This window comes from Dreissena polymorpha, chromosome 12 (assembly GCF_020536995.1).
Source record: "Dreissena polymorpha isolate Duluth1 chromosome 12, UMN_Dpol_1.0, whole genome shotgun sequence".
NCBI lineage: Eukaryota > Metazoa > Mollusca > Bivalvia > Myida > Dreissenidae > Dreissena > Dreissena polymorpha.
Window position 1 is genome coordinate 14416148 of NC_068366.1, and position 17836 is coordinate 14433983.

The 17836-nt window shown below is 39.4% G+C and overlaps 1 protein-coding gene across 1 annotated transcript in view; it reads left to right on the forward strand.

The window, feature by feature from the left end:
• The window catches only part of LOC127853919 (E3 ubiquitin-protein ligase listerin-like), a 58371-nt gene that overhangs the window by 13850 nt on the left and 26685 nt on the right, over positions 1-17836 (forward strand). The window contains exons 5-14 of the mRNA XM_052388748.1: positions 4597-4649; positions 5674-5854; positions 6912-7085; positions 7732-7922; positions 9599-9731; positions 13043-13759; positions 14382-14610; positions 15427-15581; positions 16566-16647; positions 17526-17676. Coding sequence (XP_052244708.1) covers positions 4597-4649; positions 5674-5854; positions 6912-7085; positions 7732-7922; positions 9599-9731; positions 13043-13759; positions 14382-14610; positions 15427-15581; positions 16566-16647; positions 17526-17676 — 2066 coding nt within the window. The remainder of the gene's footprint in view (positions 1-4596; positions 4650-5673; positions 5855-6911; positions 7086-7731; positions 7923-9598; positions 9732-13042; positions 13760-14381; positions 14611-15426; positions 15582-16565; positions 16648-17525; positions 17677-17836) is intronic.

A 17836-nucleotide genomic window follows, 5' to 3' on the forward strand; every position in this document is an offset into this window, starting at 1 on the left:
CTGCCTGACTGATCACAATCATGCCATGATTTGGGGCTGCCTTACTGGTCACAATCATGCCATAATTTGGGGCTGCCTGACTGATCACAATCAGGCCATGATATGGGGCTGCCTGACTAGTCACAATCATGCCATGATTTGGGGCTGCCTGACTGATCACAATCATGCCATTATTTGGGGCTGCCTGACTGGTCACAATCATGCCATGAATTGGGGCTGCCTGACTAGTCACAATCATGCCATGATTTGGGACTGCCTGACTGATCACAATCATGCCATGATTTGGGGCTGCCTGACTGATCACAATCATGCCATGATATGGGGCTGCCTGACTAGTCACAATCATGCCATGATTTGGGGCTGCCTGACTGATCACAATCATGCCATAATTTGGGGCTGCCTGACTAGTCACAATCATGCCATGATTTGGGACTGCCTTACTGGTCACAATCATGCCATAATTTGGGGCTGCCTGACTGATCACAATCATGCCATGATATGGGGCTGCCTGACTAGTCACAATCATGCCATGATTTGGGGCTGCCTGACTGATCACAATCATGCCATTATTTGGGGCTGCCTGACTGGTCACAATCATGCCATGAATTGGGGCTGCCTGACTAGTCACAATCATGACATGATTTGGGGCTGCCTTACTGGTCACAATCATGCCATGATTTGGGGCTGCCTGACTAGTCACAATCATGCCATGATTTGGGGCTGCCTGACTGATCACAATCATGCCATGATTTGGGGCTGCCTGACTAGTCACAATCATGACATGATTTGGGGCTGCCTGACTAGTCACAATCATGCCATGATATGGGGCTGCCTGACTAGTCACAATCATGCCATGATTTGGGGCTGCCTGACTGATCACAATCATGCCATGAATTGGGGCTGCCTGACTAGTCACAATCATGACATGATTTGGGGCTGCCTGACTAGTCACAATCATGCCATGATTTGGGGCTGCCTGACTGATCACAATCATGCCATGATTTGGGGCTGCCTGACTAGTCACAATCATGCCATGATTTGGGACTGCCTGACTTGTCACAATCATGCCATGATTTGGGGCTGCTTGACTGGTCACAATCATGCCATGATTTGGGGGCTGCCTTACTAGTCACAATCATGACATGATTTGGGGCTGCCTGACTAGTCACAATCATGCAATGATATGGGGCTGCCTGACTAGTCACAATCATGACATGATTTGGGGCTGCCTGACTGATCACAATCATGCCATGATTTGGGGCTGCCTGACTAGTCACAATCATGCCATGATTTGGGACTGTCTGACTTGTCACAATCATGCCATGATTTGGGGCTGCTTGACTGGTCACAATCATGCGATGATTTGGGGCTGCCTGACTGATCACAATCATGACATGATTTGGGGCTGCCTGACTAGTCACAATCATGCCATGATTTGGGGCTGCCTGACTGATCACAATCATGCCATGAATTGGGGCTGCCTGACTAGTCACAATCATGACATGATTTGGGGCTGCCTTACTAGTCACAATCATGCCATGATTTGGGGCTGCCTGACTGATCACAATCATGCCATGATTTGGGGCTGCCTGACTAGTCACAATCATGCCATGATTTGGGGCTGCCTGACTGATCACAATCATGCCATTATTTGGGGCTGCCTGACTGGTCACAATCATGCCATGATATGGGGCTGCCTGACTGATCACAATCATGCCATGATTTGGGGCTGCCTGACTGGTCACAATCATGCCATGATTTGGGGCTGCCTGACTAGTCACAATCATGCCATGATTTAGGGCTGCCTGACTAGTCACAATCATGCCATGATTTGGGGCTGCCTTACTGGTCACAATCATGCCATAATTTGGGGCTGCCTGACTGATCACAATCATGCCATGATTTGGGGCTGCCTGACTAGTCACAATCATGCCATGATTTGGGGCTGCCTGACTGATCACAATCATGCCATTATTTGGGGCTGCCTGACTGGTCACAATCATGCCATGAATTGGGGCTGCCTGACTGATCACAATCATGCCATGATTTGGGGCTGCCTGACTGGTCACAATCATGCCATGATTTGGGGCTGCCTGACTAGTCACAATCATGCCATGATTTGGGGCTGCCTGACTGGTCACAATCATGCCATGATTTGGGGCTGCATGACTGATCACAATCATGACATGATTTGGGGCTGCCTTACTGGTCACAATCATGCCATGATTTGGGGCTGCCTGACTAGTCACAATCATGCCATGATTTGGGGCTGCTTGACTGGTCACAATCATGCCATGATTTGGGGCTGCCTTACTGATCACAACCATGACATGATTTGGGGCTTCCTTACTGGTCACAATCATGCCATGATTTGGGGCTGCCTGACTGATCACAATCATGCCATGATTTGGGGCTGCCTGACTAGTCACAATCATGCCATGATTTGGGGCTGCCTGACTGATTACAATCATGACATGATTTGGGGCTGCCTGACTGATCACAATCATGCCATGATATGGGGCTGCCTTACTTGTCACAATCATGCCATGATATGGGGCTGCCTGACTGATCACAATCATGCCATGATTTGGGGCTGCCTGACTTGTCACAATCATGCCATGATTTGGGGCTGCCAGTCTGACTGATCACAATCATGCCATGATTTGGGGCTGCCTGACTTGTCACAATCTTGACATGATTTGGGGCTGCCTGACTGATCACACTCATGACATGATTTGGGGCTGCCTGACTGGTCACAATCATGACAGGATTTTGGGCTGCCTTACTAATCACAATCATGACATGATTTGGGGCTGTCTGACTGGTCACAATGATGACATGATTTGTGTTATGTTTTACACTCAGAGTACTCACATAATGCAGCCACAATACAGCTGTGTTGTGTTTTACACTCTGGGTCCTCACATAATGGTGCCTAGATACAGCTGTGTTATGTTTTATACTCAGGGGCCTCACAGAATGCAGACACAATACAGCTGCATTATGTTTTACACTCTGGGTCCTCACAGAATGTTGCCTCAATACAGCTGTGTGATGTTGTACACCCTGGGTCCTCACAGAATGTTGCCTCAATACAGCTGTGTTATATTTTACACTCTGGGCTGCATAGAATGTTGCCTCAATACAGCTGTGGTATGTTTTACACTCTGTGTCCTTACAGAATGCAGCCTCAATACAGCTGTGTTATGTTTTACACTCTCGGTCCTCACAGAATGTTGCCTCAATACAGCTGCATTATGTTTTACACTCTTGGTCCTCACAGAATGTTGCCTCAATACAGCTGTGTTATGTTTTACACCATCAGTCCTCACAGAATGTTGCCTCAACAGCTGTGTTATGTTTTACACTTTGGGTCCTCACAGAATGTTGCCTCAATACAGCTGTGTTTTGTTTTGCACTCTGGGTTGCACAGAATGTTGCCTCAATACAGCTGTGGTATGTTTTACACCAGTGCCCCAGATAAGCTGCGTATCTGCGTCTTTCACCCTATTAAAATGTTTAAAAACGCAAAGATATACAATATCATGCGTATTGAAAACGCAACCAATTTGACTTTTACGCAAATTCCTAAAATTCGATGCGTACGATACAATAGCTTCAATCTAAAATTCTTTGCTCATTTTCGGTATATCCTCTTTGCAATTATTATCGTAATGTGACGTCGCTTTTATTCAGCAAGCGTCTTCTTGAAGGAGCAGGAAACATTGAAAGTTATTCAAACGCTCTGCGGACTAGATTTCATAGTTAATTACTGCATCAGACCAAATTATTTACGACAAACATGCGTTTTCAATCTGATTTAATCCGTCGCTCATTGTGCATGTATTTGTAAAGCGTCTGTCCTTTCAGTTTCTATAACGATACAAAATAATAATGTCTAAGAGAGGCCGAAAGACGTTCGCGATTGTTGCGCCATAATATCAATCGATTGCAAACTTTTTTAACAAAGAAAGCAAGTGCAATTAAGTGACAAATCATTCGTGTTATCAAATTTTTAAGTTTAAAGGTTATATTATGGACAGTTTCAAGAATTAAAGATGTTATGAAACATCAGTTTATTAAAATTAATTATAATAGTTTACAGTTTTATTGAATCAATACAAGTTAGCTTCAATAAAAGTAATCTGAATCAGAATGGATACGTTGAAGTGACCAAGATTGGCTTTTATTAAACGGGCAAATCAGCAATGATTTTAAGGTATGCATTTTTATAACTCATTTCACCCTATTTTAAGACCGAAATCACCCTATTTTTTAAAATCAATGGGTGAAAACCCTATTTCCCAAATAATTATCTGGGGCACTGTTTACACTCTGGGTTCTTACAGAATGCTGCCTCAATACAGCTGTGTGTCATGTTTTTCACTCTGCGTCCTCACAGAATGTTACCTCAATACAGCTGCGTTATGTTTTACACTCTGGGTCCTCACAGAATGTTGCCTAAATACAGCTGTGTTATGTTTTACACTCTGGGTTGCACAGAATGTTGCCTCAATACAGCTGTGTTATGTTTTACACTCTGGGTCCTCACAGAATGCAGCCTTAATACAGCTGTGTTATGTTTTCTACTTCCAGTACTTGACTGAGAACCTAGTCACCCAGACCTCTCAGACTCTGAGTGATGCAAAGTAGGTAACTTTCTATTTTTCTATAGATTTATCAAATTTTACAATTTTGTGAAAGTAACATTAAAGCAAATTGTTAAATTAATGAATTTCCGAATTCTAGTTACTTATAATTGAAGATGAAAATGCTACAGAAATGCAATTTTGATTCATAAATTACATATTTGAATTGGGATCATTCCATAAATAATTTATATACATGGAGATACAGTTGTTAAAGTGACATTAAACAATAGGGCCCTCTACAAACTTTTAATTATGCTTACTGGATATTTGAAAATAAGGATTTCCAATATGATTCTCCAGGGTTCCTGCTATAAACTGGCTTATAAGAATGAAGGAGACCAAACGAAACCTCTCCTGTTACTTGTTTGGGTCACAATAGTTTATTCTGGGATGTGTTCAGTTTATAAGTTAATTATAAAAATGACCATTGTTTAAAGTATTCTGCTAGAATTTAAATGAAAAAAGTTACTTAAACAATATACATAAATGATATTTATACCAAAACCACAAGGATTAAGTTTTTTGTAGTTTGTATTGTAGTATACACCTCCCCAGCTATTGTTAGTGGATGATTTTTCATTAATTGTAAATCACAGCCATACAAGCCTGTGCTGTGGAAAATCCCTCAAAAATTGCATGTGCTCTTTGCATACAACTAATTATCTGCTAAACATGTGAGATCTGAGTTTTATCATATAATAAGGCAGACTTTCTTACATATGGCCCTTGGCTTGGGAACATGGGGTTTGATGCATGTGGGTTAAGAGACCCACCTGATTAGCCTGTTCAGTTTGCACAGGCTAATCAGGGACATCACTTTCGGTCTAAACTGGATTTTTGCTGAGAAGAGACTTCCTTTAAAAAATGTCCATAAAAGTGGAAAGAGTTGTCCAGGATAAGCATGTGTGGACTGCACAGGCTCATCTAGGACAACACTTTGTGCACATGCATTAAGCCCCATTTTCCCACTGCGAGGCTCATAAACAGTTGTGAAAGTTTAATAATTTTATTTCAATTTCAGGACCACTGAGCCAGAGGACATGGAAAACAAGTATAACAGAGTGTTAACTGCATCCCTATTGGCTATCAGGAAACTGGTCTCCAACCTGCCAACCAATCAGATTCAATCTTTGAAACTGGCAGTGACTGCATTGTTAGAAAACCCAAAGTTTTGGAAGCATGGGAAAAGTAAAGTATCTTCTGTAAGTGTAATAAAATTTATATACAAATGGTATTCTTTAAAAATGAAAAAATGAAAATTATAATTAAATCACTTGTTTCATTATACCCTCGCCCCAAATTTAAGTTGTAAGTGAATTTAAATTGGTGTCTGTGGGTCAGTCTGCCTGTCATATTCTTCTTGTCTAGCATATCTCAAAAACTATTATAGGAATTAACTTGAAACTTTATGGGTAGGTTGATCTCATTGAGAGAGTGTGCAGCGCGCAAGAACCATAACTCTTGCTACTATTTTTAGAGTTATTGTCCCCTACTGGTTTCACCGGAGGGGACTTATGGTTTGCACTCTGTCTGTCAGTCCGTCAGTCTGTCACACTTTTCTGGATCCTGCGATAACTTTAAAAGTTCTTCATATTTTTTCATGGATAGATGGCAATATGGAGATTATGCACATCGTTTCATTTTGTTCCCACGTCAATAATTCTTGTTGCTATGGCAACAGATATTAAAATAAAATAAATTCTGACAATGGTGGAGCCTGTAGGGGACATATATTGCTTGGCAACAGTCTTGTTGTATCTTGTTCATTGTGTACTAAAGTTTTGTTTGGAGCATATCTTGAACATTATAAGAGAAATCAGCTTGAAACTTCACAGGTAGATAGATCTCATTGTTAAGGTGTTTACCAGTTAGTTGACAAGAACCATAAATCCACTATTATGTTTAAAACTGAACCGCCAATGCACTCTGATAATGCAAAATATGGGATGTATTTCATGTTCGACTGTGACAGTTCTAGTTAATGTCACCTTTTATGTAAGAATGGTAAAATATTAGTGAGTTCGAAAGGTCAGATAAATAATGTTTAACTTTATGAATAATTGTAAAAATATGTCTTAAATTCAATTAATTATATTTCACTTTAGCACTCTTGCAAAGAAGTTTTATAATAATCTGAACTTACAAATTGTCATTTGTTAAAAGTGTTTTTTTATGGTACATTTTCCTTATACTTAATCTTTAGGATCGAAATGCATACATGCTCTAACATACAACACATGTTTTATTACTTGAATGAAGGTAAAAGGAGCAATGTACTCTTTCCTGGCCTGCCTTTGTCAGTCCCTGCCAGAGTTGTCTACCTTGTATGTGGGCAAGATTACCCCCCTTGTTCTACACAATCTGGAGGAGCCTGATAGTGGAGTGTATCCTGCTGTGTGGGAGGCAGCATTGTCACTAGTCAATTATGTCAAGGTAAAATTTCATTAAACTTAATTTGGGCTTTGTTTATGTTAAGGTAATATTATGTGAAAGCAATTTTGACTTTGTTTATGTAAGTTAAGATTATGTGATGGTACGTTTAGCTTTTATTATGTCAAGGTAAGATTATACTTATGTTATTTTGTCTTTGTTGATGTTAGAGTATGATTATGTGAAGGGAATTTTGGCTTTGATTATGATTTTCTCATCCTTTAAAATACAAAATGTGATTAGAAAAGATCTTGAAAATGAAAATTGCTTTTTCTTAAACAAGGCAGGGAGAATAAACGAAGAACAGTTAATTGATGTTTTCTTTAAATTATAATTGCCTTCTCACCCAGGAGTTATCTTAATGTTGGATATGATGATGAAATGGTAATGATGGTTATTGTGTGTTTGTTCTTGATAATGTTGGTAATTAGTATGATTACAATTATTGTTATAGATACAAATAAAAAAAGAATAAGTTATAATTCATTTCTAATGATTTGGTACATTTGGACTGCAACAATGGTAACACATTGCCCTGGATTGCTAATACATCTTGAGGAAGAAAAAACATTCATGCAAGATAAGACATAGGAACAAACAGCCTTCATAAGGCAACATTGAACAAAACAATTTGTTTCATCTACTCCAGGATTGTTGGCAACATGTGAGCATTCAGAAAGCGTTCTGGCCACAGCTGAGGAAAGTCCTGGAGTCCGGTTGTCACGGTAACCCACAGGTCATTGGTCCAAACATTCTTCCGTTGCTAAGCAGGATCCCTATGGACCTTTTTGCGGATTGTGCAAGATTTTATGAGGAATTCTTCACTTGTTTCAGAGCTGGGTAAGTAATCATGATACAGATAGGGCTGGGTCGTGTTCTGTGAAAACTGGGCATAATGCATGTGCGTAAAGTGTCGTCCCAGATTAGCCTGTGCAGTCCGCACAGGCTAATCAGGGACGACACTTTCCGCTTGTATGACATTTTTCGTTTAAATCAAATTAAGGTGGAAAGTGTAATCCCTGATTAGCCTGTGCAGACTGCACAGGCTAATCCGGGACGACACTTTACGCACATGCATTTATGCCCAGTTTTCTCAGAACGCGGCTCAGGCTGTTCATGGCAGATAGTGATAAACTGTTTGTCTGTCCATAAATTGTCCAAATGAGGTTAACCCAAAATGACATGTTTTATATAACATCAATAATGCTTCCGAAAAAGCTTTGATACTTGCATGGATGATGTGTTTGAACACATTCATTTAACACACCCGCAGCATCTGAACTCATTATTACATTTACATAGACCTACTTTGTGAAGTAAGAAGAGCTTGAAAGTTAAAAGACAGAAGGAAAGTAAAGGAGAACACCAGCTACGTTTTGCCCTTCTCCCTCATGCCTCTCCGGCTACGGTGGCCGCTGAGAGGATGAACCTCAACCAGCACAGCCATGAGGGGTCATTAGGAGTTACTTTGTAGCTGGCGCTGAATATATAACTGATACGAGAGTAATTTTACTCATTAAAAATAAAGGTTTTCACAGCAGTTAGTTATAGTTATATGAATCAGTATAGATTTTTATGTCCCCCACTATAGTAGTGGGGGACATATTGTTTTTGCCCTGTCTGTCTGTTGGTCTGTTGGTCTGTTTGCGCCAACTTTAACATTTTGCAATCACTTTTGCTATATTGAAGATAGCAACTTCATATTTGGCATGCATATGTATCTCATGAAGCTGCACATTTTGAGTGGTGAAAGGTCAAGGTCATCCTTCAAGGTCAGAGGTCAAATATATGTGGCCAAAATCGCTCATTTTTTGAATACTTTTGCAATATTGAAGATAGCAACTTGATATTTGGCATGCATGTGTATCTCATGGAGCTGCACATTTTGAGTGGTGAAAGGTCAAGTCAAGGTCATCCTTCAAGGTCAGAGGTCAAATATATGTGGCCCAAATCGCTTATTTTAAAAATACTTTTGCAATATTGAAGATAGCAACTTGATATTTGGCATGCATGTGTATCTCATGGAGCTGCACATTTTGAGTGGTGACAGGTCAAGGTCAAGGTCATCCTTCACAAGGTCAAGGTCATCCTTCAAGGTCAAACATCATATAGGGGGACATTGTGTTTCACAAACACATCTTGTTTTATGTACGACCAGTCCGACAAGCTATCCTGCAGTTTTACTAGCCCGACCACCGATCTTACTAGACAATGTCTGTCGGATGTGCCTTAGTGTCGAACCCTGGTTGGACTTAGCCTTATTCCAATGGGACAATGAATCGACAAGTCCTAACTGAGTTCATCAGCGTTTATTGAACACATCATCTTGTTTTATATTAGATATGTTTTTGCAAACAACTGGTGCAATAAGTGATAGATTTCTGTTAAATGGTTCATGGGAATAAGCGTTCTTTATAAGTGCAAATCAGAATATATTTTAGAGAAATCATTTTCCTGTAGGCAGGGTATTGTCTTTACAAACTAACAAGAATGTGCACAATCTTTTGTTGTTTCAGGCTATGTGCAGGAAGTATTCAGAAAAGCCCGAGTGAATGTGGGTCCCTGGTTCGAGCATATGTAGAATGTGCCCAGTTTGTGGTTATGAAAAACACAGAATCTACCATTGCAACCAGTGTTCTTTTAGATCAGGTATTGATGACATGTAAATTGTTCATAGTTATGTTGTTGTTTTTAGCTCATCTATTTTTTGAAAAAAAATTATGAGCTATTGTCATCACCTTGGCGTCGGCATTGGCGTCGGCGTCCGGTTAAGTTTTGCGTTTAGGTCCACTTTTCTCAGAAAGTATCAATGCTATTGCATTCAAACTTGGTACACTTACTTACTATCATGTTAGATAACTCTGGCGTGCATTTTACACAATTATGTGCCCTTTTTATACTTAGAAAATTGAAAATTTTGGTTAAGTTTTGTGTTTAGGTCCATTTTATTCCTTAAGTATCAAAGCTATTGCTTCCATACTTGCAACACTTACTAACTATCATAAAAGGACTGTTCAGGCAAAGTTATGTAACTCTGACTGGCATTTTGACAGAATTATGTGCCCTTTTTTATACTTAGAAAATTGAAAATTTGGTTAAGTTTTGTGTTTAGGTCCACTTTATTCCTACAGTATCAAAGCTATTGCTTTCATACTTGCATCACTTATTAATTATCATAAGGGGACTGTGCAGGCAAAGTTATGTAACTCTGACTGGCATTTGGACGGAATTATGGGCCCTTTATACTTAGAAAATTGAAAATTTGGTTAAGTTTTGTGTTTTGGTCCACTTTACCCCTAAAGTATCATAGATATTGCTTTCATACTTGGAACACTCGCAAACTATCATTAGGGTACAGTAAAAGGACAAGTTGCATAACTCTGGTTGTCATTTTTACGGAATTATGGCCCTTTTTTGACTTAGTAACTTTGAATATATGGTTACATTTTGTGTTTCGATCCACTTTACTTCTAAAGTATCAAGGCTATTGCTTTCAAACTTCAAATACTTTCATGCTATCATGAGGTTACTGTACCTGGCAAGTTGAATTTTACCTTGACTTTTGAATGACCTTGACTCTCAAGGTCAAATTATTAAATTTTGCTTAAATTGCCATAACTTCTTTATTTATGATTAGATTTGATTGATACTGTGACAAAACTACTCTTACCTGACATACCACAATAGACTCCACCCAAACCATCCCCCGTGACCTCCCCCCCCTCCCCCCGAATCCCCCCCCCCTAAAAATGTTTATTTTTTTATTTATTTTTATTTTTAAGATCATCTCACAAATGACCACCACACCCTCACACTATACCCCCCCCCCCCCACCCATCTCACAAATGACCACCACACCCTCACACTATACCCCCCCCCCCCCCCCCCACCCACCCCACATCCCCCAATTTTTTTTTTTGAAACGGTTAAAAAACACAAATATTTATTTTATTTTCGAAATACTGTCCAACCATCGCACCCAAGAATCCCCTCCCCACCACCCCCCAACCCCACCCCTGATTTTTTTTTTTTTTTTGCATTTTTTTTCTGCATTTTTGGAAGATATTGTAATAAATGTCCACACCCCCACACTATTCACCCCTCTTCACTCCATTCCTCCCTCCTTTGTGATTGAAATTGAGAGTCCCTTCACCTTTAAAAAGAAAATAGATGAGCGGTCTGCACCCGCAAGGCGGTGCTCTTGTTCTAAGAATGTACTCAACATAAATGTGTAACATAATAAAGTATAAAAAGCTTCTTTAAACACATATTTTGTATGTCTGCTGAATGTACAGTTTAGCTGTAATTGCAACTATTTGGGCGTGCTCTGTGAAAAGGGGGTTTAATGCATGTGCGTAAAGTGTCGTCCAAGATTAGACTGTGCAGTCTGCACAGGCTAATCAGGGACGACACTTTCCGCCTTAACTAGATTTTTGTTAAGACTTTCTTGTAACAAAAAATATCATAAAAGCAAAAAGTGTTGTTCTGATAAGCCTGTGCGGACTGGACTGCGCAGGCTAATCTGATATGACATTACAAACATGCATTAAACCCCATTTTCACAGAGCATGGCTCATTTGTCATATGAATAATATAGATCCTCCAAACTGTCAGTATTGATATGTGAATAAAAAGGAAACATGGAAATCTCTTGGCAATGCAGTACATTAATGAGTAAGGTAGATATGGAACTGGTCGTTATGTTGCATCTGTTGAATTATTGCGTTTAAAACTTTTGATTCATTCAGTCCGGCATGTCATAATATATCTTACCACTCAGGTGTCATGAAACAATTTGGTCATGTTTTTGTTTGATGAATAACAGTGAAAACATAAGCATACATAAAATAAGTATTTTATTTATACTAATTTCTAATGTAAATAATAGTTAAAATATATAGGCAAATACATTGTTATACTACAGTTAAGCTGTTGGATTGTTTTTTTAACAGCGTATTGTAATATGCTAGAGTAAGTGTTAAAAAATAGGCTTCTTTTTCATTACTCAATTGGCAATTAGCAATTACCACCTTACAAAAGCAAGCAGGGGTCAAGTCTAATGTTTCATAGGTTATGATGAATCACAGTTTCAAATCTATTTGTATTATAGCAAAAAAAAACATTTTAACTGGTAATTTAACCATAAGACCAAACAATTCATTGGTAAAATCGGAAAAAAAAACGAGGTATTGTCATAGCCAGCTTGTCTTTCGGTGTCGTGCTAAAACCTTTACATTTTGTTAACCTTTTGAACATTGGCTCTTAATTCAAAGTGCTTTAACCTACAACTTTGAAACTTCATTATGTAGATGCAACTTGATGAGTTCTACATGCCATACCCATTTTGGGGTCACTAGGTCAAAGGTCAAGGTCACTGACGTCTAAAAAAAAAATCTGACAATTTTTCATTTATTCAAAACTGCGTTGGCACCCCTTATGCAGTGCTCTTGTTTAGATTAATATTGGAGAAATCGGATAGAAAAGATTGTCTTATTGGTAGTATGATTAGCTCGGCTGTTTTCGGAGAAAACCCGAGGTATTGTCTTAGCCAGCTCGTCATGTCGTGTCCGTCGTCGTGTCCGCCGTCAGGTAAAACCTTAACATTTTGTGAAAGTTTTGAACATTGGCTCTAAAATCAAAGTGCTTCAACCTACAACTTTGAAACTTCATATGTAGCTGCACCTTGATGAGTTCTACATGCCACACCCATTTTTGGGTCACTAGGTCAAAGGTCAAGGTCACTGTGAAAAAAAATCAAAAAAATCTGTCAAGCTTTCATTTATTCAAAAATGCACCAGCAGCCAAGCGTGGCACCCATTATGCGATGCTCTTGTTCAGAGTATCCCGTCATTTCATTGTATTGCTAGTTGTTGAATTAGGTAACTACTTTATGAAGTTTACACAGCAGAACAAATAGCTCGTTTTCCATAATTATAATCAAGATAGTATGGCCATTTCAGGTGTTGCCTGTTCTGGAAGCTTCCGTACTGGAGACCGGTTCAGTTTTATACAAAACCCCTCTCTACAGTATGCTGGGAACCTTCCTTATGACTGTAGAGTGTTCCAACAGTACACAACTGCAGCAGACGACAAATAAGTTCTGGAACGATCTGCAAGCAAGTGTTGACCAAAAGTTGTCTGTAATTGAAGAACTACCAAAGGGAGACAACTTTGATGAAAAATTGGCTTATTTTGTGAAGTGTCTTTACTTTCCGCAGGCAGATGTCAAGCAAAAAACAGGCAAAGTGAAATTTGAAACACCAGAAGATTCAGATATTTATAAAGCTACTCGAAAAATAGATTTATTAACAGTAAAGAGCAAAAATGAACTAAGCAATAATTGTAAAAAATTTGTTCACCATTTGACAATTAGGTCGTTTGATTTGGCGCACAAACATTTGAGTCAAAAACATCTGAAGTTGTTCGCTCAACTGTTGGAATTGGACCCTGCAGAAGACATGGTTGCTAAGGTGATCTCTAGTTGCCATGGTGATGACGTTGCTAAGGAAACCACATCACATTACTTTGTGTTCCACATCTGTATCCCCTGGTTACAGAAGGTGCAGGCGGGTGGGCAAATGTTGGAGGATTTTACACACATAGTCAGGGTGGTGTGTATTTTCCTGTCAGTCCTGGACACTGACACAATTACACAACTGCTGGAGAGATTGTATGAGGTATGTGTACAAGAAACAAGTTGTAATATATAATAGTCTTTTGTGATGATATTTGTTTTATTTTCATTCTCAAAGATAGCTGAAGACCATGATAATGAATCAAACATCATCATTTTCAAAATGGGACATGTAGAAAATTCACATCCAAAAAAGTTCAGGTTTTATTCTGTTTGCTGCTCATCAGTATCTAGGAGTTGAAAATGAAACCTTTAAAATTTGAATCTAGTAAGAAAGGTCATTAATTAAATTTAACTTTCTAAGGAAATACAAATGTGTCAAAATACGTATCTAAGTGGTACATTGTACGGGTTAAGATTGAATGGGTACAATACTGGCTGTGTTATTATTGGGTACAATACTGGCTGTGTTATTATTGGGTACAATACTGGCTGTGTTATTATTGGGTACAATACTGGCTGTGTTATTATTGGGTACAATACTGGCTGTGTTATTATTGGGTACAATACAAGCTGTGTTGTTATTGGGTACAGTACTAGCTGTGTTATTATTGGGTACAATACCAGCTGTGTTATTATTGGGTACAATACCAGCTGTGTTATTATTGGGTACAATACCAGCTGTGTTATTATTGGGTACAATTCCGGCTGTGTTATTATTGCAGAGTTGTCTGGACACACATTGCCAGTACGTTCTGCTGAGGGAGCTGTTTGCGCGCTCTGGTAGCGTACAGTCAGTAGCAGACTGGTTACACAGCAACGCGTTTGGTGATAGACTGGTCCTAAACGCAGCTTTTGTTTGTGAGAAACCAGTCAATACCGAGTGGCAGGTCGATACAAGCAATGTCCTCAACATTCTGGCGCTTGTGTTAGCTACACGGACCCCAACTGACGGTATGTTTATGTGATTAGCATGATTTTGAAATCAAATTGCTGTGTCTATGATGTGTGTAAAATTGCTTTTTGGGTGATTTGGGCGATAGCTGTGAACTGAGACTTATAAGCTTTAACATTAAATTACATAAAAGAGAAGTTCACTGCGCCATCTATTTAAATGTTTGGTGTCTTAAATTTTTAGTCAAATACCTATTGCAAAGCTTTAAAGCTATTAAATTGGGTGTCACACAAAATGAAATAACTGCAGCAGGCCAAGCATTCCTGCTTTAAAACAAATACCTTCCGTAACATACGTGAATGCCCACTCCAAGTAATCAAATTAGTGATATGATTATTGAAAATGTGTGTCCTTGACCCGAACAATTTGACAATTCAGTAATTCCTAAGCTGCAATCAAGTCTATGCCTTACATCGCCATGTAGGCAGAGTTCTACTGCACATTCACATCATAACTAGCTAATGAGTCCAAGGAAGCTCCTGACCAGTAGATGCATGATTACCAGGCTGGTCTGGGGCTACACTGCCTTGTATGGCATAAGACCCATTTTTGCATGACATGGGCTATGTAATAAGTCCATTTGTGTACTCTTTCATTACATATATACAAATATTTAATTTATTCAGTATTTATATTTTCAAAATGCATTGTAATGATGTGACTTTGATATCAGAGAACCCTAATGATATGTCATTTCTAATGTAAGAGAAAAATCTGCTTCATTAAATGTCATTTTACTTCAGACACACTTTATGAACAATCTGAAATGTGTTGGGTATTACCAATAACATTACTGTCATACCTTAATGTTGTAGAGCTTCTAATTCCTAAGAGCAACGTTGAGAGACTGCTGCACGTTCTAGAGAAACCAATACGTAACTTGGCCGGCCAACCTGACCTAGCCAGTCGGGCAGAGCTAGCTGTCAGCTTTGTGTCTCAGGCAATGCTGTGCTTCTTCACCAAGTACACGGTATGTACACTTTCAAGGTCTAGGGTGAAACGGTTGTATATACTGAATATTGTATTCTCCGAATGTTTAATGTTGGGCAAGTCGATTATTGTTTGTCGCAGAAATATGGCCATTTTGTCTTTTCTGCAATATACTAGTATAGTCAATGTGTACTCAACTCCTCTGTAATCCCTTGCATGCTGGGAAATTTGTCGTCTGCTAAAATGTCATTTGCTGAATTTCTAAAATTAGTTGTTTTTTTTCGATTTTTTTTTCAAAGAGTACTATCAGAATAGCAAACAGTTTGGATCCTGATGAGACACCACGTTCTGTGGCGTCTCCTCTGGATCCAAACTGTTTGCAAAGGCCTTCACAATTCGGTTCCAGCACTGAAAGAGTTAAATGCTTGGCAGTTTTGGGCTAAAACTTTCATTGCTGAATTTGTAAGTGATTGCAAAAGAAGGAATTTAGGCTAGAGTCAATTCTGGCAGAATAAAGGCTCTTTGTAATTTTTTCTACTATTGATAAATGTATTTTGTTGTATCTTGTTGACTACTACTCATCCTGCTTGGTGGATGTTGCACATCTGAAGAACCTTTGTGTGTAATGAACACACAGGCAATCATTTTGACTGCAAACAATATCTGCAGGATTATGACACTTTGTGCTTTGTTTTAATTATTAAGTATGTATAAAGATGATGTTTTTGTTAAAGCCATTCCGCTTCAACTTTCAGGTGGATTTTGTCTGTGTCCACATATTTGTCACAGGGACATCAGTGTCTTTGACACATGTAGTTATGTCAGAAAAATAAGTTAAACTCATGTCCTGTGCTTTTGTTGGTTAACAATTGCCTTATTTTGTTAACATGTTTTGACAGAAATACACAGGCTCATCTGGGACGACACTTCACGTACATGCATGCATTATGTCCAGTTTTCTCAGAACGCGACTCATATTATGAATCAAAGTCGGAATTAAGCTTGTCACCACTTCTATTTTCAGGAATGTCTGTCAACTAGTTCTGCTCAAGACCTTCTATGTTACCTGTTTGATGTTTCCCTTACCAATCAGTGTAACGTTTCAGGTAAGGATTTTAGTGTCTGACTACCAAAGTATTTTGTAGAAAGCATTTAATTGAAGGCTGAAGTTATTTTGCATCATTCATTATATGGAATGCTTTTAGATTGTTAAGAGTCCTCTGGAGGTTAGCAAAGGGTTGTCTGAGCCAGCACAGACTGTGTCCATGTTAGGCTTGGTTGTCTGAACCAGCACAGACTGTGTCCATGTTAGGCTTGGTTGTCTGAACCAGCACAGACTGTGTCCATGTTAGGCTTTTGTTTTTATAGTGTTGATTATTGTTCTGCAGGGGAATACCTTGAGAGGACTAGAGATATCCAGAGAGTGAGAGGGCTAGAGATATCCAGAGGGTAGGGATTAGGGTGAAAGTTAGACAGACACGGTCTTTTCAGAAAAGACAGGAAACTTGTTAGATGTTTGTGTATGGTGAAAGTGAGACAGAAGGGGTCTTCTCTACCCAGACATAGAACTCATGGGCGGCTTGTGTTTATATTGATTATTTGAGTCGCGTTTTGAGAAAACTGGGCATAATGCATGTGCGTAAAGTGTTGTCCTGGATTAGCCTGAGCAGTCCGCGCAGGCTAATCAGGGACGACACTTTCTGCCTAAATTAGATTTTTGCTAAAAAGAGACTTCATTTAAACAAAAAATGTCATAAAAGTGGAAAGTGTCGTACCTGATTAGCCTGCGCGGACTGCACAGGCTAATCTGGGACTACACTTAACGCACATGCATTATGCCCAGGTTTCTCAGAACAAGGCTTATTTTTCCTGTGCAAGTGACTGCTTGCAGTTGGTTAGAGATACCTGGGTGGTAGGGGTGGGGGTTCTAGTGAGACAGACAGATGTGCAGCTTGTGTTTATATTGATTATTTTTCCTCTGCAGGTGACTGCTTGCAGATGGCTAGAGATACCTGGGTGGTAGGGGTGGGGGTTCTAGTGAGACAGACAGGGGGACTCCTCAACACCGAGGGGGTTCTCATGAGGCTCGCAGACTGTGTCCGGAAACAAGTCCAGGGGCTTGCCAGTCTACACGAGTAAGTTGAACAAAATATGAGCTGCAATCTGGGAAAACAGTGTTTAATGCATTTGAGGAAAGCATCGCCCCAGATTGCCTGTGCAATCTGCACAGGCTAATCAGGGACGACACTTTCTGTTTTCATGATTGTTTTGGTTAAACGGAAGTCTTTTCTCTTT